Source organism: Curcuma longa, chromosome 9, assembly GCF_044706935.1.
Source record: "Curcuma longa cultivar G26 ecotype Majalengka, Jawa Barat chromosome 9, ITB_CL_G26_1.1, whole genome shotgun sequence".
Taxonomy (NCBI): Eukaryota; Viridiplantae; Streptophyta; class Magnoliopsida; order Zingiberales; family Zingiberaceae; genus Curcuma; species Curcuma longa.
The window spans coordinates 293,435-320,692 of record NC_133869.1 but is presented as its reverse complement, the minus strand read 5'-3'; the positions used below and the strand labels follow the sequence as shown (position 1 = coordinate 320,692).

Genomic DNA, 27,258 nt, shown 5'->3' with positions numbered 1-27,258 from the left:
CACGACGTCAGCAGAGGCGACGCAGTCGCGTTGGAGCGGAGCGGCGACCACTCCGCTTCTTGCCTGCTGCTGGACCATCCCGCACTTCCCCCGCGCCAAGGCCCGCGCGCTCTGGAGCCGCTACTTTGAGGTGGGCGGCTACGACTGCCGCCTCTGTCCAGGGATGGTTTGAAGCCGGTGTGGCTGGAGGCGATCTCCGCCGGTGTGAGCCTCGGTTTAGAAACGAGGATAAGGATGGGTAAAATTGGAATAGACATGCTTCCCCTTCCTTACACCCCGATTTGGGGTGTAAGAAATTGTGCTTATTTATGAGCATGGAAGGGGAAGCTTTCCCTTTCTTTCCCCTTCCCCTCCTTATCTCACTCCATCCCAAACACAGGTAAATTTTTTTTTCCCCTTCCTTACCTTTCCCTCCCTTTCCCTCACCTCCTCCCAAACAGAGTGTTAAAGAGGAGTAACAGTACTCTTTATAAATCAGGATTAGGGTTGGGGTTAATCGGATCGCGGTGAGATAAAACTCGACTGAACCCGCTTATACCTTAGGGTTTACTGTAGCGAATCAAGTTTTATCTTGGTTCACGTGGTTCACTAATCAAATAATCTTTATATTTGACCCAAATTAGTTTTGTTTGATTCGTCTTCGCAAGACGAATCTTTTCCTCGCAACCGTTTTGTCAAGACTTCTTCCATCATGAATCAAACCCAGTTGGTTCAATTGGGTTCAAAACTAACCCACTAAACCTAATGGGTTTAACATAATTCTATCTCCGAGTTTATTAACTTAAATGGCTTGACTAATTTTAGGATTTATTAATTCTAACAATGTAATTTCTAGGAGATTACAGTGTGTGACTCTGCACACCATGTTTATCTACAATATAGATTAAATGGACACTTGCATAAAAACTAAATGCAAACATTGACCAAAAGTAATTTTCATTTCATAATGTTTATTTACATAGTTAGCTAGGATTCTTGTATACATCCCAACATATACGTCTCTTTTACAAAGAGTAGTGAATCCTCTGTGGGATATTCAAACACCTTTGGACACTTTGACTTATACCCAATCATCTCGGATCCACACCTCCTTGGAGATGCTTGCTTAAGATGTCAAAGTATAAGCTTCCGCGACCAAGGTGACTTGAATACTGCAAGTGTAAGGAAACTTGCACTTAAGCTGCACTGAGATCTTCATTGACATATAGAAAGAACCATATGAAGTCTCATGACAGGTCACTCCAATGAACTAGTTACCTTTAACTAGCATCCACATTTAACTCTCAACATCCAATGTCTCCAGCTAGTGAGAACGACTGCTTGGTAAACCAATGAGTATAAACGTGCTAGTCTCAACAGAATTGATGACGTTCGTGTTCATCAATTCATCGATTAGGGATAGTTTCAATACTTTCATAATTACACATGTAGAGAAACTCATAAGTTGTGATCCAATCATAAATTCTCTCATGCTATGAAATATATTGTAGGCATTCAGTGAACAGGTTTAAGATCCAATCAAACATATAAAATATGCACTTAAACAGTGAATTTTTATTTATTCAATAAATAGTACAATCATAAGGTGATTGCCTGAGGACACCTCCCAAAAATAACACTTGGCAGCTCAGCTACTCAACCAAATCACTGAAGCACTCAGCCTCTCGGTCTCCCGACCGCTCGACAGCTCAGCCACTCAGCTAAATCATGTTAGTGCAGGAAGCACTAGCAGATCGAACCTGAGTTTTGATTATGGAACTAGGATCAAGTTAAGTATGTGGTTTGGCTAACCAGGTTGAATTGAGCTTGCAGAAAACAGGTTAAGTCCTAGTGCTGCTAGGCATGAAGTCTTGGCAGAGTCAAAGTGCACCAGGCAGAAGTCTGGACTTGGTCAGGAGGACCAAGTTGCAGAAGGCTGGACTTGGTCAGGAGGACCAAGTTGCAGTAGAAGAATGGACTGATCAGGAGGATCAGTTGCATTACAAGTCCTGGGGGGCAACGACAGAGCCGAGCACAAGTCCAACGGGTCAGGAGGACTCGGTTGGCATCAGGTAAATTCTCCCGAGGGAGTGGGTGAGGACGCGTTCCTACGAGGAACAGTAGGCGTCGGTCTAACCCAGGATCTCACCGGAGATCCGAAGTTAAGACTCGGAGTTGGTTCGGTGAACCGACTCAAATACTTTACATGTTATTTGTGAGCTAACTTTTGTGCAGGAAGAAAATCCGACGAATGCTTAACTCCGGCCGAAAAACTGATTTTTCGGGTCTGGAGTCGACCCAGATGGGTTCTGGAGTCGACTCCAGCCGAGTCAGCCGAAGTCCGGAGTCAGCGCGTCGAGTTTTCTGCCAAATCAGCCTGGAGTCGACTCAGGTGAGGCTTTTGAGTCGACCCAGAGTCAAAATCTGATCGCCGCTGCCGCCACCGCAACTGGAGTCGACCCAGAACGAGATCAGAGTCGACTCAGAGAAGATAAACGACGAAGGGATTAAGTTTTATCTGCCACATCTGCTGGAGTCGACCCAGATTGCAATCTGAGTCGACCCAGGTCGACTATATAAGCACTCCGCGAGCAGCAGCCGAGAATTCATTCCAAACGCTCTCAAACTCCGTTCCCGCGACTCCCGAGCCTCCAACTTCGACGTCGGTGCTGTGCCTGCTCCAAGCTACTTCAACTTCACACCGAGACGCCGAATTCGACTCCGGGGAGCGAAAGTTTTTTGGTAACAAAGTTTGGTAACAAGTTCTGTAATTCAATTCATATCATTCTTGTAATCGAGTTTTGTAACCGAATTTTTACGATACACTTGCTGCCGGAAAGGGGCAAGTGTCTTAGTGGATTGCCCAACGTAAACGGTCAAGGACCGTGGGCCTTGGAGTAGCAGCGTTGCGCTGTGAACCAAGTAAAAATAAACGAGTCATTTTCTTTCTTGCACTTAATTTCTGCTTTCGCTACTTGTGTTTAATCGCTTCCGTTTCCGCACTCGAAAGTTTTACGAAAAATCGAAAAGCGTGCAAACACGCTATTCACCCCCCCTCTAGCGTGTTTTCGATCCTACAATTGGTATCAGAGCGGGGGCTCTTGAAAACAGTGCAACCACTGATTCAAGACGTTTTTTCGAGTTTTTCGTTTATTTATTTTTTTTTTTTCTTTTTCTCCCGCACTACTAATCCAAGACCGAGTCTTGGAATTTCCTTTTCTCTTATTTTCTTGTGTGCAAAAACCGATGGCCCAACAAGAAGGTTCAAGCACCGCAAGACCACCTCTGTTTTCGGGTGACGATTTTCCATACTGGAAAACCAGGATGGAATGTCACCTGAAAACCCAAGTAGAGATGTGGATCATCATCCAGACGGGACTCACAATCCCAACTGGTAATGATGGAAAACCACTCTCCTGCGAGCTCTGGGATACCGCCACGATGAAGAAAATCGAGGCAGACGCAAAAGCTACCCAGACGCTTCAATGTGGACTAACCAAGGAGGAGTTGAACAGAGTCGGACCAATCAGCAGTGCCAAGGAGCTGTGGACCAAATTGATCGAACTTCACGAAGGCACTTCCGACACTAAGGTAAGCAAGCGCGACTTGTTAATTAATAAACTATATAACATCAAAATGCTAGAAGGAGAATCGGCGAGCGGTCTACACGCGAGGATCAAGGATATCCTCAACGGCTTGCACGCGATAGGAGAACGAGTCGACAACCGAGATATTATAAGGTACGCGCTTAAAGCATTTCCCCGAAATACATTGTGGGCATCGATGGTAGATGCCTACAAAGTATCCAGGGACTTAAATAAAATTAAATTAGATGAAATGTTTTCTGAATTTGAATTACACGAACAATCTAATACGGAAGTGCAGGAGAAAGGTATTGCTTTAATTGCAGGTTCCGAACCGAAAAGACGAAGAGTACCGGAAGACTCAGAATCATCGGACACCGACGGGAACGAGGACGTTACCACCGAACTAGTAAACCTAGTTCGGAAAATGTTCCGGAACAAACGCGGGGTTCGCCGATCGGAGATCAAGAAAATCGTAAACACGTCAAAGCAGCCAGCCACCACAAAACAAGATTCGAAGTGCTACGGCTGCGGTCGGAAAGGGCACTTCATCGCCGACTGCCCTCGGAACGACCAAAAGAAGAAACGAAAGGTACTCAAGGCGACGTGGGACGAATCATCATCCGAGGAGTCGGACGACGAACAAACGAAGAGTTTTCTCGCACTTCCGGCTCAAGACAACCCGAACGAAAGCGACTACGACTCGGACGACGAAAGCCACGGATCCGTATCCGTTTCCGAAGGTTCGAAACCCAATGTAAGTCGGAATAAATTGTTTTCAATTATTATTAGTCTAAGCAAAAAATTAGCCAAGTCCGAGGCTTTGGTTGAATCGCTCCAAGAGGAGTTAGTACTCCTCAAAGAGAAAGTCAACCCTGAGTCACCGACTCCGAACGATTCGGTTGAGGATTCGACTCGAGTTCAACTCGAGGAAGAAAATGCTCAACTGAAAGCTCAAGTCGGTGAACTCAGACGATCGCTGGAAAAATTCACCTCCGGGTCCAAGTATCTGGATATGATGCTTGGATCGCAGAAGGCTGGATACAACCGATCGGGCATCGGATACGCGGCTAAACAAAGATCATTCATAGCACTCACACGTAGAAATCGAACACGAGTCCAAGCGTGGGTTCCGAAGTCCCGGCTGGTTAACCCAGTCGGACCGAACCAATTCTTGGTTCCTAAGGATCAGGTCCACTTGGTTCGACCAATCAAGGGGCACGATCCCGGGGGAACCAAAACAACTTGTTTGATTTCTTGCATAACTTAGATTTATTTTTCTGTATTAGAAATTAGGCTAGTTTAAGGACCAACTACTTGATCAATTCTTGCCAACATAGTACCAGGGTGGGGCGAGATGATAGTACGTCAGGGAGGCTAGACAAAGTGGTCAAGAAGGGTAAGGAGTACCTGACTTGGTTCACGGAGTCGAACTGAACTGACCGAAGCTACCTCGCCACATCCTAGACTAGTTAGACCAAGGTTTTTCAATAAATCGATTAAGTCCATAATTTCTTGAATTGATTCTGTCTAGGAAGTGGTCGTTGCTCCGATAACCAAGAAGGCCCCTGTGCCTCGCCACAACCTGGGAATCAATTTTTGAAATGTGTACTTAATTGGTTGAAGGCTAAACCTGAATCTAACTCAAAATTGATCAAGTATAGATACCTTTCCACAATAAACAAAGATAAAATTGAAATCATCTCACATTCAACCCATAGGTTAACTGATTGACCACTTAGACTGGGTGAGATGAATAGGTAATAAACTGAAATAACCCAACAAACAAATTTTCAAAATTAATCAAATTAAATCTCAACATAATTCAATTATTGCAAGGATTGAGCCTCGGGGAGCCGTCCTTTGCAATCAATTTAACGTTAATAAGGATTGAGCCTCGGGGAGCCGTCCTTTCAATTTAACTTTAATAAATTTTCAAAATTAATTAACTTCAAAATTTAATTAAACAAATTTTCAAAATTAATTAACTTAAAATTTAATTAAAATTTAATTTTCAAAATTAATTAACTTCAAAATTTTTTAATTAAACAAAATTTTCAAAATTAATTAACTTCAAAATTTAATTAAACAAATTTTCAAAATTAATTAACTTCAAAATTTAATTAAATAAATTTTCAAAATTAATTAACTTCAAAATTTAATTAAACAAATTTTCAAAATTAATTAACTTCAAAATTTAATTAAACAAATTTTCAAAATTAATTAACTTCAAAATTTAATTAAATAAATTTTTCAAAATTAATTAACTTCAAAATTTAATTAAATAAATTTTTCAAAATTAATTAACTTAAAATTAATTAAACAAAATTTTTCAAATTAAATTAACTTAAATTTAATTAAAATTAAAAACTTTTCAAAATTAATTAAAAAATTTAATTAAACAAATTTTTAAAATTAATTAACTTTAATCTAAACTTAATTAATCAACCTTTTCAAAATAACAAATTAAAAATTCTTTAAAACCAAGATCCATAAAATCCAACTAAGTGTTTCTTAAATTTATAGGAACACAAGAAACTGGATAACTGGATGTTGGACAGCGGTTGCTCCAGACACATGACTGGAGATCAATCAAAATTCACCAAACTCAAGTTCAAAGACTTGGGAACCGTTGCATTCGGAAACAACGGAAAATTAAAGGTAATCGGATCAGGTAATATAAAATTAGACTCAAATTTTGAAATTAGAAAAGTTTTGTTGGTTGACAAATTTGAATTCAATTTACTTAGCATAAGTCAGCTGTGTGACTCAGGTTACACAGTTAGGTTTACCAAATCTAAATGTCTACTAGAAAACATAGAAAACCCAGAAATCAAATTAACTGGGATTAGGAAAAATAACATATATAACATTGACCTACCCTCATCCTCACTCAAGTGTTTACTAACACAACAAGAGGAAACTAGGTTGTGGCACAGAAGATTGGGTCACACTCATGTTAGACTTATTTCAAAAATAAGTCACAATGGATTAGTTAAAGGCCTTCCAACATTAATAAACTTAGAAAATGAAATATGTAATGCTTGCCAACAAGGAAAACAAACAAAAGCTTCACATAAGGCAACTAGTCAAGCTCAATCTAACTCAATCCTAGAATTACTACACTTAGACCTCTTTGATTCTCATGGGGCTAAGTCACTAAGCGGAAACCAATACTGCTTAGTAATAATTGACGATTATCAAGATTCACCTGGGTAAAATTCTTAAAAACTAAAGATGAAACATATGAAAAATTTACAACACTATGTAAATTATTAGAAAATGAAAAAGACTTAAAAATAAAAAGAATTCGAAGTGATCATGGTGGTGAATTTGAAAATGCCAAATTCATAAAATTCTGTCAAGACAATGGCTACCACCATGAATTTTCGTGTCCAAGAACACCACAACAAAACGGAATAGTAGAACGAAAAAATAGAACTCTACAAGAAGCCGCACGCACAATGTTAAATGAATATAGGCTAGCAAACAAATTTTGGGCTGAGGCAATAAGCACAGCTTGCTATATTCAAAATAGAGTCCTGATTAATAAAAGACACAATAAAACAGCCTATGAAATATTTAATAATAAAATACCAAACTTAAATTACCTTAAAGTATTTGGATGTAAAGTACATATATTAAATACTAAAGACTACTTAGGAAAATTTACATCTAAAACCAGTCCTGGAATATTCTTAGGATATTCATTAACCAGTAGAGCCTACAGAGTATATAACAAAGACACATTAAAAGTAGAAGAAACTACTAATGTAATATTTGACGAAGAAAATACAAATACAATTAATTATGATGATATAATAAAATTTAATAATCAGAATAATTCAACTAATACAAAAGATCAAGAAGATGAAGAAATTAGGATAATTAATAACAACAATAGAACTGAACCTGAACCTGATAGGACTGAACCTGACCCAAGTAGAACAACCCAAGCACCTAGACTTAGGGCAAGTCACCCACCTGACCAAATCTTGGGTGATCCATCCTTAGGCGTGAGGACCAGATCCGCCTATAGGAACCTAAGTCAAATAGCCTTAATTTCCAAAATGGAACCCAAAGTCATAGAAGAAGCATTGTCAGATCCTGACTGGATCATAGCAATGCAAGAAGAGTTAGCCCAATTTGAAAGAAATCAAGTGTGGGACTTAGTTCCTAAACCTGAAAACAAATCAATTATAGAAACTAAATGGGTATTTAGAAATAAAACAGACGATAAGGGTGAAGTAGTTAGAAACAAAGCCAGACTAGTAGCCAAAGGGTTCAGTCAAGTAGAGGGACTTGACTATGACGAAACCTATGCACCCGTAGCTAGACTTGAATCCATACGAATGTTGTTAGCCTATGCGGCACATAAAGGATTCAAGCTCTATCAAATGGACGTTAAGTCCGCATTCCTAAACGGGTTTATAAAAGAAGAAGTCTATGTAGGACAACCACCAGGGTTTGAAGACAAAGACCACCCTGAATATGTCTTCAAACTAAAGAAAGCCCTTTATGGACTTAAACAAGCTCCTAGAGCTTGGTATGAAAGGCTTTCCACTTACCTAGTAACTAAAGGGTTCCAACAAGGACAGATAGACCCATCCCTATTTGTGAAAAATATAGAAAAGGACTTCTTCATAGCCCAAATCTATGTAGATGACATAATTTTTGGTTCAACCAACTCAAAATATTTAAAAGAATTCATAAATCTAATGAAAAATGAATTTGAAATGAGTTGGGTAGGTGAACTTCACTTTTTCCTAGGACTTCAAATCAAACAAACCAAAGATGGAAATTACATATATCAAAGTAAGTATGCTAAAGATTTAATTTTTAAATTTGGAATGGAACACTCAAAAGAAATAAACACACCAATTGCAACAAATTGTAACATAGATAGTGACCCAAGTGGAAAACAAGTAGACTTAAAATACTATAGGAGTATAATTGGAAGTCTACTATACCTAACTGCAAGTCGACCTGATATATTATTTGCAGTAGGTATATGTGCTAGGTACCAAGCAAATGCTAAAGAATCACACTTAACCGCAGTTAAAAGAATACTAAGATATATCAAAGGAACCTTAACTGTGGGAATGTGGTACCCTAGGAATAACAACTTTGACTTAGTTGGATAACAACTTTGACTTAGTTGGATATTCAGATTCAGATTATGCCGGTTGTAAACTAGACCGCAAAAGTACAAGCGGTGGATGCCAGTTCTTGGGTCCTTGTCTAGTTAGCTGGTGCAGTAGAAAGCAACACTGTGTTGCACTGTCTACAACTGAAGCTGAATACATTGCCCTAGGTGAATGTGTTGCACAACTCCTTTGGATGATGCACACATTAACGGACTTTAACTTAGAATATAAAAACACAAAAGTCCTAATTGACAACATAAGTTCAATCAATCTAACAAAAAACCCAGTGCACCATTCACGGACCAAACATATAGAAGTTAAACATCACTTTATACGCGATCATGTTGCTAAGGGAGAAATTGTACTCGACTACGTCGAGTCAAAATCAAACTTAGCCGACATCTTTACTAAACCTTTACCTGAATCCGAGTTTAGCATACTTAGAAGAAAACTAGGTTTATGTTTAGTAGAGTAGGAAAAAGAAATTTGTTTTCAAAAATTCATGCTTTTCAAATCTATTATTAGTATATTTCAAAATGTTTTCAAAATTATTAAGTATATTTTAAAAATTATTTCTTTAACTTTTTACAAGTTTTATTTTCAAAGATAAGTAAATGGAGATTTTGCCTTAGACTAGAAGCAAACCCCCTAGAAAGCATGTACCTATAGATCTAGGTGGACATCTCACAAAGCACACTAGATACCTTGTTTGTGATTGCTAAACTTAGAACGGTGTGAGATGTATAGGAATCTAGTCTAAGCAAAACAGATGCTTTAAGTCAGTGCATCAAACCAAAAAGCTTAGACTCTAATTTCAAATTGATCAAGTTAAGTGTCCCAAAATAAAAAGACAATCTTTTAAATTGGGATTAAACACTTATACTTGGCTAACTGGGTCAAGCTACTACTTTCTAGTAGATAGCTAAAACCTAAGTTGGACACTCGCCCCAAAGGAATATTTTTTTTGTCTAACTATATTTATTATTTATTAAGCTTGGACTCAACCCAATAGAACCTAATATTTTTTGATTATGTCAAAGGGGGAGAGAATTGAGGTTCAAGTTTATTATTTATTAAGCTTGGACTGAGAACCCTAATATTTTTGATTATTTTCAAGTTAAAATTAAAATTTTCAAATTTTTTTTTAAAGTTTTTTCAAAATTTTCAAGTTAAAATCTTTGGATAAAATTTTTTTTTTGAAAAAGAAAAGCATAAGTTACTTGAAAAAGGGGGAGTGAAGGATTCAGGGGGAGTAACACACATGCATGCATTGAATTGTCTTGTTAGCTGCATTATTGTACTTGTTATACTTGCTTTATAAAGTTGTGATTTATAACTTAACTTGAAACCTTAAGTTGCCATAATCAAAAAGGGGGAGATTGTTAGTGCAGGAAGCACTAGCAGATCAAACCTGAGTTTTGATTATGGAACTAGGATCAAGTTAAGTATGTGGTTTGGCTAACCAGGTTGAATTGAGCTTGCAGAAAACAGGTTAAGTCCTAGTGCTGCTAGGCATGAAGTCTTGGCAGAGTCAAAGTGCACCAGGCAGAAGTCTGGACTTGGTCAGGAGGACCAAGTTGCAGAAGGCTGGACTTGGTCAGGAGGACCAAGTTGCAGTAGAAGAATGGACTGATCAGGAGGATCAGTTGCATTACAAGTCCTGGGGGGCAACGACAGAGCCGAGCACAAGTCCAACGGGTCAGGAGGACTCGGTTGGCATCAGGTAAATTCTCCCGAGGGAGTGGGTGAGGACGCGTTCCTACGAGGAACAGTAGGCGCCGGTCTAACCCAGGATCTCACCGGAGATCCGAAGTTAAGACTCGGAGTTGGTTCGGTGAACCGACTCAATACTTTACATGTTATATTTGAGCTAACTTTTGTGCAGGAAGAAAATCCGACGAATGCTTAACTCCGGACGAAAAACTGATTTTTCGGGTCTGGAGTCGACCCAGATGGGTTCTGGAGTCGACTCCAGCCGAGTCAGCCGAAGTCCGGAGTCAGCGCGTCGAGTTTTCTGCCAAATCAGCCTGGAGTCGACTCAGGTGAGCTTTTGAGTCGACTCAGGTCAAAATCTGATCGCCGCTGCCGCCACCGCGACTGGAGTCGACCCAGAACGAGATCAGAGTCGACTCAGGAGGGATAAACGACGAAGGGATTAAGTTTTATCTGCCACGCGTGCTGGAGTCGACCCAGATTGCAATCTGAGTCGACTCAGGTCGACTATATAAGGAGGCCGCGAGCAGCAGCCGAGAATTCACTTCCAACGCTTCAAACTCTCGTTCTCGTGACTCCCGAGCGCTCCAACTTCGACGTCGGTGCTGTGCCTGCTCCAAGCTACTTCAACAACACCGAGACGCCGAATTCGACTTCCGGGGAGCGAAAGTTTGGTAACAAAAATTTGGTAACAAAAAACTGTAATTCAATTCATATCAATTCTTGTAATCGAGTTTTGTAATCGAATTTTTTCGATACACTTGCTGCCGGAAAGGGGCAAGTGCATTAGTGGATTGCCCAACGTAAACGGTCAAGGACCGTGGGCCTTGGAGTAGCAGCGTTGCGCTGTGAACCAAGTAAAAACAAACGTGTCATTTATTTTCTTGCACTTAATTTCTGCTTTCGCTACTTGTGTTTTTAATCGCTTCCGTTTCCGCACTCGAAGTTTTACGAAAAATCGAAAAGCGTGCAAACACGCTATTCACCCCCCCCCCCCTCTAGCGTGTTTTCGATCCTACCTCGCGTGCATCGAATTACTTATTGATTAGTAATTTGACCGTCCACGATATTCAGTCGGAACACTTATTATACTTTCTTCTGTATTAAACAAGAATATTTTCAGCAGATATGACAATTAACTTGATATTAGGCTCAACAAATGGTGCGGTGTTTTGCAAAGATATATAAGAAATAAATATTAAAAACAGCTTTATCCGATATATCCCAGACTAATTTCGCTGTTACAGTCATGGAATCTCGACAATTGATGCAATATAGGAGAGTACATGATCTGAATCATCAAAATTCAAGAGGCAAGAGGGTACACTGCAGCAAAGGGCATGATAACCGAGCCAAGCCAAAGGGTACCATTCCTCTCCTCCACTTGGCTGATGAACCTCATCCTCTTATCGCCCACCCCTTCCAACACCTCCAACACCTCCCCCTCTGCACTTACTCTCACTGCGCTGGCTGCTCCATTCCACCTGGCCACCATCTCAGACACCCTCTGCAGATCAATGCCGAGGCGCCGAGTCCCAAGCTCCAGGACCAGCCTCTGGATCCATGCCACTGACAGAGCCCATGCAACGAGCCGGCTCCTCCTCGCGTGCAGGGCCACCCAAAACCCGCCTCTAGGGCTCCTCCTGATGTTATCCGGGAATCCAGGAAGCTCGGCTACAACTTCAACGTCCCCGCCATCCCTAGCACTAGAAGAATCAGCCGGCGGTTGAATCCAATACCTGAGCACTCTGCAGGTCGTGGTTTCCGCGAGGATGAGGAAGGTGCCGTCCTCGCTGAGTGCCACTCCGTTCGGGAACGACAAGCCATCGAGAACCAATCGCACTTCTTTGGTGACTGGATTGAAGCTCATCAACCTTCCAGTTTTGTCTCCGGAGACGACAACTGACATGAACTCCCTGTCCCAACAACAAAACTTGCTCATCGCAATCAATTAATCTTCGATCGAGTGAACAGGAACGGCAAATTCTTCTCGGATACAATCGAGTAATTCGATTAATTTGTTGTGTACCTCCTTTGGAATCGCTTGCTGCTGTCAGTAAAATAGACGACTCCAGTTCTTTCATCGACGTCCAAGCTGTTGGTGAAGCGAAGCGAACGGCCTTGCGTCTCGGTGACCACCGGCGTCGCGAACTTGTCGCCAGCAGTGACCACCAACAAGCCGTGGTATGCGTCTGCAACGTAGAGCTCCCCTTGTTTGCCAAAGTGCAGACCCAGGGGTCTTCCGCAAACATGCTCCCGTTTCGGGTCTCTGGATCCTTTGCACGTTTCCAATCTGCATAATGTTTTTTTGGAAACGAACAGGTTAGCTTTTCCCAAGTTTGGAAAAGAATAATTTTGATTAGAGTCAGCAAAGACATCGGCCGTAAGTGCTTTAGCCAATGAAATTATCAACCATCCATCACAACTCGTTTGGATTGATACGTTAAAAAAATCCGAAATTTTAGGTAGAAATGTGAAAATTAAGATAACCACGGAGAGAGATGGAGACTGAAACTTACAATTCCGGCGAGGTTACAGTGGCGTACTCGATCCAGCCTTCTTCCACCCCCTGCCATTTCAGTATCCGGCCGTCCGATACACCGGTGTAAGGCCCGTCGCCGGTGATGTCGAACACGATGCTTTCAGGTCCAATTGCACCGTCTTTGATCGGAAGCAGTCGAACCGAAGAAAAAGAAGAAGAATCCGGAGAGAAGAAGAGAGAGAGAAGAGCGAAGGCGATGGCTGATAAAACGAGGATAATTCTGGCATACATTGCTGACCCTATGTTTTTCTCCACCCCTTCTCTTGTTATGGCTAAATTATATTGGTCTCGATTCTATTGATTGCCCCTTAATGATTGATGGATTTTTTAGATTTCTTTCAGTTTGCCCCCTCCCTGTATTACTCGACTGACCAAATCGGATTGCTCATGCCCAACCGGCTGATTAAATTTGAGAACACTAATTGATGATGGTGGTGCGTTCAGCTACTGCCAGCTTCCTTCACGTAATTGGAGGGAGTGCGCGGGGGTCATCCACAAGACGCATGCAACTGCAAATTGTGTGATCCTTCGTATCATAGACGAATGCACGGTGGCGTGAGTACATCGTAGCTAGAATGGAGGGAGGGTGGGTCACCAGATTCGGTCGATTCAATCTACTCCCGAAATTGAAAAGTCAAGTTAGGAAGGAAATAAATAAATAATTGTTGTGAAGGAAATAAATAATTGTTGATGGGTATATTCATACATTTGTAGGCGGCGTGGAAATCAAGGGAGGTAGGGAGTCACGTCGAACTTACTGAGATTGTTTTGGGACAATTGTCAGTAGCTAGAGAAAGCGGGAGATAAGAATGCATAGAGGGACGACCTCAGGAAGAGCGTGTGTGGACTGAAGAGGAGGAGAAGAATATATATTAGATTAATTAATTATGAAAGATAAGCATGACACTTCTTAACATAGACACATCATACTGGTTTTTTGCTTCATTCCATAGACGGTTGTTAATTAAGCGCTTTCAAGTTGTCACATCATATAAAATTTATCTTTCGTTGTGGATGACCTACCCAAACAACGATTTCCTTGTATATATTACCAAAAACAAGCAGTACAGTGTCCCTTTAAGCTTAAAGTCGTACTGTAGTTTAATTTTTGATGTTTGAAGCGGCGGTAAAAATTTCAACATGATGCCACAGCGCAACGGCGGAATCAAAATTTACAATCAGTCCGGATTAAATTTTTTTCAACGACAAACAACAAAGATTAACCCGGACTGATACTCTATAATTTTATTTATCTACAGCGATAGAAATCTAATTCGCACTAATAAATTATGAAATCAAAAATTTTTTTTCTCATGACGTAGCCTTCTCTATATGATGTAGTAGACTTTGAGGAATAAGAAGCATCAAAGGGATTGCCAATGAGATCCCTCCGTGACACATTTACTCCTCTCCTTGTCATTCATTAAAAGATTACATCCAAAAATAATATGAAAGTATTATTACATCGTTATCCAACAAAGTATTAGTCAATTAAAATCAACCAACACTTGTTGGATTTTTGAAGCAGTCAACTAAGGAATAGAAATTTTTTTTTTGTGCCAAATTCAAAAATGCAATGATAAATCTATAAATTCTTGATGAAATTTTTCAAAGAGATTTATATAATGCAGATCTATCATGAAAAATTTATTTTTTATAAAAAATCATTTTAAAGAATAAATTTTATACAACTGTGAAAAGTTCTCATGAACTTTATTTATATATCAAGTTTTCAAACCATGTCCGAAAGCTAAAACACTACCCAAAAAATAATATTTAAAGATGAATTTTATGACGAATTCAAAAAAACAATTCATCGTAAAAATTTTTACGACGACATTTACGACGAATCTTACTTCTTGTTATAAAGTCGTCGTTAATTTTTGTGATGAAAATTTAAAATTCCATCGCCAAATTTAGTAATGAAAATTGATTTTCGTTGCCAATTGGTGACGAACCGATTTTCGTCGTCAATTAATAATGAATTTGACGATGAAAATAAATTTTCGACCACGATTAACGATAAATAGTGAATTGCGATAGATTTGCGACGAACATGAATTCGTCATAAAATTCATCGTAAAACCTGAATTTTTTTATTCCTAACCTGCTCATTTGCGCATTATCCCATAGATACAAAACGATCCTATCGGATCGATTTAAATTATACAAATAACCTATTTATACAACAATATCAATCATATCAAACAACTAATGATTCCACCACATTCATTCCACCTTATTCATTCAACTAATCATACAAATCTCTTCTGCAAAAGGTGGAATCCGCCACCTTAGCGACCCCACACGATCGGCCCCACGACCATTTATGAGAATCATACAAATCTCAAACCATATCAACCATATCATGCAATTCAAAATGACACAATCTATATCTACTATATATAAAAAACATGTTTATACAACATTCATTCCACCACATTAAGTTATAAAATAAATCTGTAGCAACAACATGATACAAAATCCAATCTATCACATCAAGTCATAATATAAATCCATATCCAAATGACAAAAGCAATATGAAGAAGTTGAAGACGAGAGAAAGATACAACATAATCATCATTGTGGTCTTTTTCCTTCAGAGACTCTGCTTCCTTCTTCTTCTATATCTCTTTTCGTCCTTCATAAGAAAATAAAGAAAAAAAGTATCATTCTTAAAAAGAAAAATAAAACCTATAAACTAAATATGTAAAGACTTACCTCTTCTGATACAGCCTCACCAATCATGTTAAAAAAGAAATTAACAATATTAATAAAAAATATATAACTGAATAACTTACAACTTAATAAATTGATAAATGTTAATAATACTGATTCTAAAAAGAAATTTATACATACAAAAAACTCATAAAGAACCACCACCATTATCATCGTCGTCATCATCACGAGGAACGAAATTTAACTAAAGATGTTGTATGATCAGGTTTTATTATCGACGCAATTCATTAATTTCATGATTCCTTTGACTCATTTCTTGATCTCTTTGCAAATAAGCCCTTTAAATAGCTAACCTCTTCAGTCAAATTATGGATATATGTCATTATGGTTGGAGAGGTGGTAGAAGATATACCATAACTCTATGAGTTTTGCTCAAAGAACTGATACTCAATATCCTTCCTCCACTTTTAGATCCCCCACTAGCCTCCAACCATAAACTTAGATCATCCCCAACAGAGGACTCAAATTCATCATTTTCATCACTAGCACGTGAATTTCGCTATGCTAGCTCGAGCTCATCATATTTGTCATGTATTATCATAAGAAAAATTAATATATTACAATATTTGATAAACACATATAAAGATATTTAGATACACATCTAAACCTTAATTGTTTTAGCTTTGTCTCTGCTCTAAGTCTTGTCTTTCTTTTGAAATATGCGAGTAAAAGTAGCTATAAAATTTGACTCTCATCCCATTTACTTAGCATAAAAAATCATAGCTAGAAATAATAAAATAATTTAAAATAAATTAAAATTAAAGTGGTTGAAAAAAATTATCAATCTGCACGTATGCTCATCGATATTGATTAAGTCGCCCGCATATGTCACAAATAAGTCTCCAGAATTATAAGCTTCATTAAGCTTATTCTAGTAACTCCTCTTTTTGCTCTCTTCAATTTTCTAAAAATTACAGATCTTAACACAATTCTCCTTAGTGATGCATGGTGACTTTTCCCCCCTCATCTTTATATGATTAAGCACATGGCGGATGTGATCATCATTTTTTTTCTTAAAAATTCTTCTAATTTCTAATTCTTCGTTAGGGTCCCAAGTGAACACCCGCTGAAAGGAGAAACAAATAATTGATTATATATTCAACAGTAATTTCATATATAAAATAAAGTGGATAGTTTACCTTAAATTCATTCCACCACAACTCTTTAGTGGGATCAGGAGTGATTGTATATGTTATTGAATCCCCTCACCAATGATTATTCACAATTCTATTAATACCATAAATAACACGTACAAAATCAGTAAAACTATAATACAATATGAAATAGATGATGTTAAATAATTATAAAAATTGACAACAATAATTATTTTAAAATACTTACGAGCCGAGAGGGGATATAAACTCTCGACTATCGGTCATCTCTGTAGTTGATTGTCTAGTTGAAGGACCTTCCATGGGTACTGGGGAATGAGCAGGTCCTAGCGAGTCATGTGTATGAGGTGGTCCTGCACCTGAAGGAGTGGGCGTTGTAGGTGCAGACTGGCCATGACTGGTGTTGCGTCGACCATGTTGAAACTGTCAAAAAAAATATTAGGATAAAAGAAATAAAAAGTATTTGCATAATGAGGAACATGAAAAAACTTACCATTATGCTCTAACTTTTGAAAAAATATGTCAATCAACACACCAATAAATCACCTGTAATGATTTAGAGGGAAAAATAATGTAGTTAAAATATATGACTTTAAGATAACAAATATATAAACAACAAAATAAACTAAGAATTTTATGAATCTATCTATTAAAACTACATATTTTGAAGATTAAAACTAAATTTATAAATTAAAATAAAATTTACACATGCACTCCAATATCCATATCTACTAATATTCCTCGGTCTGAAATGTGTTTACAATTTTGTCTTGTTGATATACAATATCTTGCCAATGTTCTTCAAATTTTTTCTCGTGCTTTCATTTTACAAACAACCTACTAATCATTTTTGTCATTTTTCAAATTAGGATATGAAGTATATAAAACACTTGAATCACTTGTTGTACCAACACAAATAGTTTATATTTCTTATACAATCTCATATGATTGATTTCAACTAAATTATACCGTGGATGCTCCTTCATCTCTCTTACAGGGTCAAACCAGTAACACATAAATAAAATAACTTGTATTTCTAGATCAGGATATTCTACCTCTATAATTTCATCTAATAACCCATAAAAATTATTGCTTGTAGCTCCATCATTGGATGATTGAATACAAACTTCGCTATTCATTGTAGGCTTCCCCATTCCAAAATCAACAATTAAATATAATCTTCACAAAGAAAAACTTTTAGTAAACTAAATTATCATTTAAAAAAATAGAAGTCTTAAAATTACTCAAGTTGAATTAGTTCAGAGCTAGCAAAACTCATGGTGAGGAATGAGCATGTAAATAGACGAGTTCACAATTAGCCGATCAGCCGATCAGCCGAGCTTGCGATTAGTGACCACCGAATGCGACGGCCATCAATCGTGGCCAGTGCAACGAAAACCAACCGTGACCAGTGACTAGCGACAGCCACAACCAACGGTGAACACTGATTGCGGACAACTGCTCTTGGTTAACGGCCGTCAACCAACAGCCAGTGGCTGCCAGACCTTGATCAACAGGTAGCGAGCAGTGGCAACGGCCCCTGACCAGTGGCCGACGGGCTATAAATCAGACTGCAGCTCCTGGCATAGTCGGGCCATGGCCAGGGACCACCGAGCCCCACTGTGGTCAGCAGTCGTTGGGCCATGGCCAGCGATCGTCGAGCCCCACCGCGGCCTGCTGCCCCTGGGCAGTGGCCGGTGGGCTATAGACCGCGCCTCATAGCAAGAGAGTCACAGCCTGCGGCCCCTGGCCAGTGGCTAGTGGGCTGTGGACCGTGCCTCCTAGCCGGGCCCCTAGCCAGCGACCAACAAGTCACGACCCATGGCCTATTGGTGCAATATTGCCCCAAGTATCATTTGATTTTAATGTTTGGCTAAATGAGTTTAAGTTAGGCAATGTTGGTGGTCTAACATGTGTGAACTGAGTAAATAGGAAAGACCAGATTTAAAGTCTTGGCAAATGGTGAAGTCCCGGAGGTGCGACCTTTTGGTAAATGATGAAGTCCTAGAGGTGCGGCCTCTTGGCAAAAGGAAGATTTAGCATGACGAAGCCGATGGAAACATCTCAAGCAAGTACAAGGATAAGGAGCCGTGGGCTAGAAAGCATCCAAAAGGGGTACGAGGATTGTGGAAGACGTTTGAAGATGTGAGTCTAGGCTCAGGGATGAAGAAGGAAGCTGAAAGGTGAATTTCAGCTTCATCAGTCGACTGTGATGATATTAGTCGACTGGTGTCCTGATCCAAAACACACAAAAACTTTAATTGAGTGAAAAGGCAGAGACAAGTCGATTGTTCAGTCGCCTGGGTGAATGATCAGTCGACTGGGTGAGTCATCAGTCGACTAGTATTCGAACGTTAGGGCTGACAGCTGAAGAAATAATGCAATCTACAATAGCCATTGGAGCCCACCAGTCTACTAGTCTTGAGATAGTCGACTAGCATCGCGAAAATATAAAAATACAGATTCAAGCTTGAAGACGTAAAAAGTGTTCATTTTCTCATCTTTATAAGATTTTCAAGCTTTGTCTTTTAAATTCTTCCTCCATACTTATCTATACATTTGTAAGAGGAAAAGATCAAGTGTAAGGGTTTCTCCACCTTCAATGTTGTTTTGAGAAGGTGAAAGCTCATAGTGAAAAGGTTTTGGTGGTGTGTGTGAATCCTTGGATTAGTCACCTTGAGGAGGTGGATACCAAGTAAATCAAGGGGTTAGCATTGCTCTTATTGTTTTAATTTTATTTTTTTCTTGTCTTGTGCTTCCGCTAACATCTTGTAGGCAAGATCGAAAAGTAGTTATTCACCCCCCTCTAGCAAACACAACGGTGCCAACACGGCCTGCCAGCGACAATCGTGGAAGAGCGGCCCGCGGCCCGCGGCCCGCGGCCCGCTGACGACAAGCGCGGAAGAGGCTGGTGACAAAACGAGGAAGAAGGAAAACTCAGAGAGAGGAAGAATACCTTTAGAAGCAATGAAGGCTTCATTCGTTGGAGAGATCTAGCAAAGGAGAGGCGACAGCAGTGATTGGTGATGGCGATGAAACAAGATCTAGGGTTAGGTTGGTTGCGGGAAAATGCGCGAGAGAAAGAAAGGAATCAACAGATCTAGGGTTATGCCCTAAATTTGATGATAAAATCTTTTTCGTCACTAAATTCATTGCCAAATTGACAACGAAAATAATATTTTATCATCAGTTTGACGATGAAAACCAGATTCGTCATCAAATTAATTATGAATATAGCATTCGTCGCCAAATTGGCAATGAATACGAGTTTCATCACCAACTTTTGGCGTCGAAACTATATTTTCGTTGCCAATTTGGCAATGAAACTAATATTCATCGCCAATTTAGCAATGAATGTTATATTCGTCGTCAATTTGGCGACAATATAACTTTCATCGCCAATTAAAATATGATAAATTAATATTTTATCGTGCATTCATGATGAGCAATTCATTTGTCACTGAATTTGCGATGTTTTTTTTATTGCTAAATTTGCGATAAATATTTTATTCATCGTAAATTAGCGATGAAATATTTTTTTCATCGTAATTTTGCAATAAATTTTATGACAAAAATATTTTTTACAATAAAATTGATGACAAATTCAATATATTGCAGAATTAGCAACAAAGTAATTTTCGTCATAAAAGTGGTTACTAATTGGCGATAAAAATATTTTTCGTTACAAAATGTGTTATAATTTTGCAACAAAAAATATTCGTCACTAATATTCTTCCCTAAAAAATATTTTTTTTAGTGAAACTAAAATTTTTAAAAATGTGAAATAGTTTTTCAAATATTAAATTTACAACATCTTTGAGTCAAATACTCATTGATTGAAACATTTGCTTTCCTTATAGTTGATCAATATACAAATTAAACATTCCAATGGTTAATCAAAATGTCTAAAACATTGTGAACCATGGTGTCACCCTAGATATCTCACTTGTATCTAAGTTCCTCAGTAGAAAAATCTTGTTCATCCTATAATTTTGTCTGAGATGTAAAAATTAAGATTTTCCATATTGCTAAGTGATCGTACATGGAAGAATTAAAATTTGAATTTAAATTTAAGTTGGGAGTCAATATCCTCTCCTTTACCTTTAAAGTTCCCCCTTTGACTTGAGATTCTTTTTTTTTCCATTCTCTCTTTGACTTTCTCTTCCTTACTATCTCCTTGTTCAAGCATTTTGTATGATAATGACCCCTTCTGCAACATATATGTGAAACAAATGATATGATCCTTTTTCTTTGCTTCATTTTTCCTACCACTTCGGTTAGTAAAATGATTCAAATTACAAAGTTTAAGAATTACCTTTTTTGTCTCCTAGAGATGAGAATCGGAGAGGCACTGAATGATGTGGGAGTCGGTTGCAGCAATGGTTAAAGCACTAGCTACATTGGCCCTAGTCTTGGAAGCACTAGTGACATATGTGAGTGAAGAAAAAGTGGAAGGGGATGGGTCGTGTAAGAGTGATTAGAGGCAACAAAGAAGTTGTCATTGGGAGAAGGGGCAACAATGAAGTGTTGTCGCAATGGAGTCCATCAAAATTGAGAGAAAGAGAGATCAATAAGTGCGAGAGGGAGTCCCCCCAAACGGGGATTTTCAAAATGTCGTGGTTTAATATTCTATCTCAAAATTATGGCAAAAAGATATTATTCCATTAAATTTTTTATTAATCCTAAATCTACTATATATTTTTAAATATATTATCACAAATGTCCTCTTTTTTTTTTGTAAATCATGCATTTCAATTCTCTTATCATCTCATTACATGATTCAATATTTAGCACATGTCATAGGGTGCTTAAATGGTCCATAAGTGGTTCCCAGGGCAATAGTGCCGCGGTAGGACATCTAGGTTGTCACCCAGGTACCTACGGTTCGATCCTCAGCTACGGCGTATTTGTAAAAATTTTCCTTCAAATGGAGAGTGCAATCAAAGGATGTTGTGCGTCTGGGCTGGCCGCTGCGTGCACTTCCCGATTTATCCTGATGGTCGGTGGAAAACTTTCATAGAGCCAGATCGATCACCTCCAGAGATAGTCAATGGAGCTAATTAGAATTTATCATTTTTTAAATGATCCATAAGTGAATTAAAAGCTTTTCTCAATTTGACTTCTATTGGGCACAAATTCCACAAGTGATTTTCCATTGAAAGGTCAGTCATATGATTAGCAACGGACCTTTTGACAAATGTATATGTAATCCTTCTATTAGGGTCCTCCAACCAATAAATGTCAATGTATGTTGATCTCCAAATGAAATGGTCATGATAATCTCAAATTTAAGGGCAAATTGCTCTCGCCCTGTACCAAAAAACTCATAGATAATATGTAATTACTAAATGAGTAATTATAGGGAGTCACATCTAGTGTTTATTTCCCAACAACCTCACCTTTATATATATAGAAATGTTATACTATACGATTTCATTTACACGATTTGTGTGCGCTGCTAACTTGGCTGGGATTTTCCCTATGCGTGCGTGGCGAGCGGAGGCACGCTAGCCGGAAAAAAAAATCACACACACTAAAAACAAAAACCCTAAAATCCCACGATCACCTCTCTCCGTCCCCGTCCCGATCCCACGCTCGCCTCTCTGCCCGTCGCCCGTCACCCCACGCTCACCTCTCTGCCCGTCGCTGAGGTTAGGCTTTCCGCCTCTACAGTCGCCCATCGCCATCTACGGCTTTGCTCTCACAGTCGTCCAACTCTAAGGGGGAAGAGTCTTTCGGTTCCTGACAACGTGCTTCATGATGGAGGCTTAGAATTCCGTTCCGTTCAATTCTTGTTAGATAAAAATTTTTCAGAGACGGATTCTTTTCAAGCAACCCTCATATTCGATCAACCATGTGATTAATCGATGCATAAGATCATTGGGCTCTTGTGTTGGTATTCAGGATCCATACAAAGAAAGACAATAACAACTATGCAGTGGAATAAAATAGTTGTACCTTTCTTCTTTGTAGATTGTGTAGATGATTGTACATACCCAAAGACCTCTTGATCTTCTACTGTATTTCTCTCCTCTTCTTGGACGTTGTGTGGGCAACGATCTTCCAAGATGTCTCCACCCAATTCCTTCTTTTCCTCTCTTCCTATCCGATGGCAAGAATTCAAGAAAGAAGCTATCTCCTTCTTCCTCTTCCTCTTCTTCTTTCTCTTCTTCTCTTCCTATCCTCTCCTCTCTTCTTTGGGTGCTGGCCCCATCAAAGGAAAGAATCCTTTAAAGGTGGTGCCACCTAAAGCTAGAAGAAGGAAGAGACATAAAGAGAAACGGCCAAAGAGGAAAAGAGGAGAAACTCCTCTTCTTCTTCCTCTTCCTTTCCTTCCTTCCTATTCTTCTTTTTCCTTTATTGGCCGCCGGTCCTAGCAAGGAAAGGATCCTTGTGTGCCGACCCTAGCAAGGGAAAAGATAGGAAGCTTGGGCACCGGCCCTAGCACAAGAAAAGGGGAAAAGAAAGTGAAGAGGAGCGCCAGCCCTATCTTGAAGAAACAAGAATAAAACTTATTTCAAGGTGGCGCCTTTCCTAGGAGATTATAGAGGGGAATTATTGTGTTCTTTCCCTCTCCCAATCTTTCCCTTTTATAACTTTGTCATCTTAGAAAATTTAGAAAGAATCTAATAAATTTTTCTTATCCAGATTTAGTTAGAAAAAATATAATAAAATCTCTTGATAAGATTTTGTTAGTTTCTTAATAAATTTTCTTAACTAAATTTTATTATTATCTTAACAAAATCTCTTAATTAAATTTTATTAATTTCTTAACAAAAATTTCTTAATTAAGTTTTGTTATTTTCTTAACAAAATTTTTTAACAAAATTTCTATGAAAAAATCATATCAAAATTTTATTTACGAAAGAAATATAATTCTTAATAGAATTTCATAATAGAAATTCTTAACAAAATTTTTCATAGAAAAATTCTTAACAGAATTTCAGAAATTCTTACAGAATTCTCTCAGGTGAATTCGAGACTTTATCCAGAGGCTACAACAGGGACACAGAGGAGGAAATGGTTTTGGCCTTTTGATGGGCTTGGGCTTCTTATGTTCTCCCTGAACACCCAACTCAAGTCCATCAATAATAACCCATTCCACTAAAGGATTATTATTGAACTATCGCACCAATCCCATATTATAATATGAGCTCCTTCTTATCATGAGTGCATTAATTTCCCTGTGTTTAAGATATCGTATGTTTGTCAATTAATTAAATTACTGACAACTCAATTAATTAACTTCTGAATCCAAAAGTAGTATCACTCAACTTTATTATCATGCGGAACTAAGTCCACCTGCAGGGTTTACATGATAATCCTTATGAGCTCTTCAAGGGGACATTATCAGCCTAAATATTAGGACACAGTTTCCTTCTATAATCAACAACACACCATATACATAATACTATCTCCCAACTCATCGGGCTTTTTGATTTAACGAATAAATCTCACCCTTTGATGAATCAAAGAAATACATACTAAGTATATATGCTTATTATTATATAGGGATTAAGAGCATGCACATTTATAATAACAGAGGTCTATTTCGATTATATAGTCAGTATAAATCGAATGACCTCAAACGGTCCTGCTCAATACACATAAAGTGTACTAGTGTAATTTTATAGTCAAGATAAACTAATACCAAATTACACTACAACCATTTCAATGGTTTGTCCATATCCATCTTGGTTGTGAGCTATTATTTATAATTTATAAGGAATTGATAACATGATCTTCTGTGTGTGACACCACACACCATGTTATCTACAATACAAATTAAGTTGACAACTGCATTATATAAAATGCAGACATTTGACCAATATGATTCTCATTTCATATTATTTCAAGATAGATGTTTATACAAAAATCTAGGTTTATAGTATACATCCCAACACTTCAGAGTCGACACTTGTAAATCCCTGCACTTGGTTCTATATCACTTGCAACCAGGACAATCGCGTCACTGAGTGTAGGCCTTCTTTCGCCTTTTTTTCCTGCTTGCCTTTTGAGTTAGCTTTTGGTTTCTCTTAATTTTGGAACTTCATCCTAATCTGGCGGGGGTAAGATAGTTGCACTTAGTGGCATATTGCCGGTTTCATTGGCCTAATAGGCAATCAATATACGTGTGAAATTTATTAGGGTCAGCCTATTGATCCAAATGAGCTAACATATTGTGTCTGCCATCAGGTTCAGTTATTAACTTTGTGATTATATAAATCTCTATTCATGAATAGCTACTTGATTCTTTCATACCTAGTCTACCGCTGTGTTGCATCAAGAATTAACTTTATCTTCTTTTCAGGTATCATTTGGTGATATGATTGCCTGTGACAATGAAAATGTAAGTTAACAGTCTTTAGCAAAATATATTCCTTGCAACTTTCTGCTTCGTCTTGAAGTGCATTGCACTTGAAGCTGTTTCCCCCTAGTTTTTGTTGCCATATAAACCTTGCAGTCCTCTCTCCATAATTGCCACAATACCTATCAGCTTTTTTCATATCAGTTTTCCCAGTTCTCCCTTGTGGTTTTATGTTATTATCCTCTAAGTAACAATTTTAAACGTTAGTTTTCCCATTTATGTTTCACATCCATTTTTTTACTAAAGATGTTAAATTATCTAACAAGCAGTACTTGATAATGTTTGTCTTGGCTTCATTTCTTCTCCTGCTTGGAAAATCTTCCCTAAATCATGTACCCTGCTCTACTCTTTATCATTTCCGACCTGCGCTTAAAAAGTAGCACATGTTTATATCTTTAAAAGCATCAATGGCTTTAACATATGTAGGTGATTCTAGGATGTTGAAGTGTATCACATCGTATTCTTCCATTTTCATTCTCATATACAAGTCTGTTTCATTATTCATGTGTAACCAACTCAAAGGAAAGTGGTATGCCCCGGGGGCTACCATTTTCATTCTCATATACAATGTGAAGGAGGTGAATGGTTTCATTATTCATTGATGTTGGAAGCTGAGCATCTCAATAGTGATATAAGATTTAAAGGAAAGTGGTATTGTCCAACCTACAGGAATCTACAATGATAGTTTAGTAAAAATTTAGATATGCTCAACTAGTTTTTTTTTTCTATACTTTTGGCCCATCATGGCTCCAACAAGAGGCATGTTGATGTATATTGTTTTTGACAAGCAATTCCTTTTCATTGAAAATTAGATTCATACTAGAAAGAAGCTGAGCATCTCAATAGTGAACTTATTTGTCATCTGTAGTTGTTTCTCCTTGTAATGAGAATGCAATAGATTTTCTACTTGTTTATGTTCTTAGTTATATTTGAAAAGTTTGCTGGGCTGGATGTGTTAATAAAAATGAATACGGTTGGTTCTTGAGAAATGTTGTGAAAAAATTTAGAAAATAAGAAACAGGAAATGAAAATGGATAACAATTAATGGACAATACGTGATTTGAACAAAATCTTACGATTAAAGCTTTCTTTTAGTTTATTGATAAGCAATCTCTTCATAATTTTTCACTCCATTAACTATATTAACTCCATTATATTAACTTAGATTCCATTCGTTTTCATTTATGCATTCATCCATCCATATCAAATGCAGAGTTAGTTTTCTTTGCAACAATTGTTTTAAGCAAACTAAACTCTAATTGAGGCATATTATATTTATATTTTTACCAGATAATCCAACAAAAAGAATACATAAGACATACGTGATAATCGGCTTTCCCACACATGCCATTATATTCATAGTTTTTACCAGATAATCCAACAAAGAGAATTCACAAGATATATGTGATAATCAACTTTCCCACATATGCAAAAATATTTATCATCCTAACGTTGCAAATTGTAACTCTAAAAAAAAAGTTAATAGTAATTGCATTTAAGCACATTGCCTCAGTGGCGCAATTATCCTGGTTGCAAGTGATATGGAACCAAGTGCAGGGATTCACGTGTCGACTCTGAAGCACGTTGTTAGGATCTGAAAGACTCTTTCCCCTCTGAGTTGGACGACTGCGAGAGCAAAGCTACAGAGTGGCGACGGGTGATTGCGAAGGCGGAAAGCCTAACCTCGGCGACGGGCAGAGAGGCGAGCATGGGAGGGCGACGGCAGAGAGGCGATTGTGGGATTTTAGGGGTTTTTATTTTTGGCGAGCACGATTTTTTTTTGGCCAACGCTTGCCACGCACGCATAGGGAAAATCCCAACCAGGTCAATAGCACGCATAAGTCGCGTAAATGGAGTCGTGTATATATATATATATATATATATATATATATATATATATATATATATATATGACCATGCTTATGTGTAAAATTACATTATATATATATATATATATATATATATATATATATATATAGTTTTTGTTATTCAATCTCAATACTTTTTTTTTATATGTCAAAAAAATTTTATTGACCATCAGACTAAATCAAAAATCATTTGTAACAGACAACCC

The 27,258-nt window shown here is 38.1% G+C and overlaps 1 protein-coding gene across 1 annotated transcript; it reads right to left on the bottom strand.

Annotated features, from left to right (window-relative positions):
• Positions 1-11,608: 11,608 nt before the first annotated feature.
• On the bottom strand, positions 11,609-13,307 carry LOC141835142 (protein STRICTOSIDINE SYNTHASE-LIKE 2-like). The gene is made up of 3 exons (XM_074722569.1): positions 12,943-13,307; positions 12,453-12,716; positions 11,609-12,339 (listed from the first exon to the last, which is right to left on the bottom strand). Exons 1-3 carry the CDS (start codon positions 13,194-13,196, stop codon positions 11,730-11,732), a joined length of 1,128 nt encoding a protein of 375 aa, XP_074578670.1. The 5' UTR covers positions 13,197-13,307; the 3' UTR covers positions 11,609-11,729.
• Between the last annotated feature and the right edge of the window lie 13,951 nt (positions 13,308-27,258).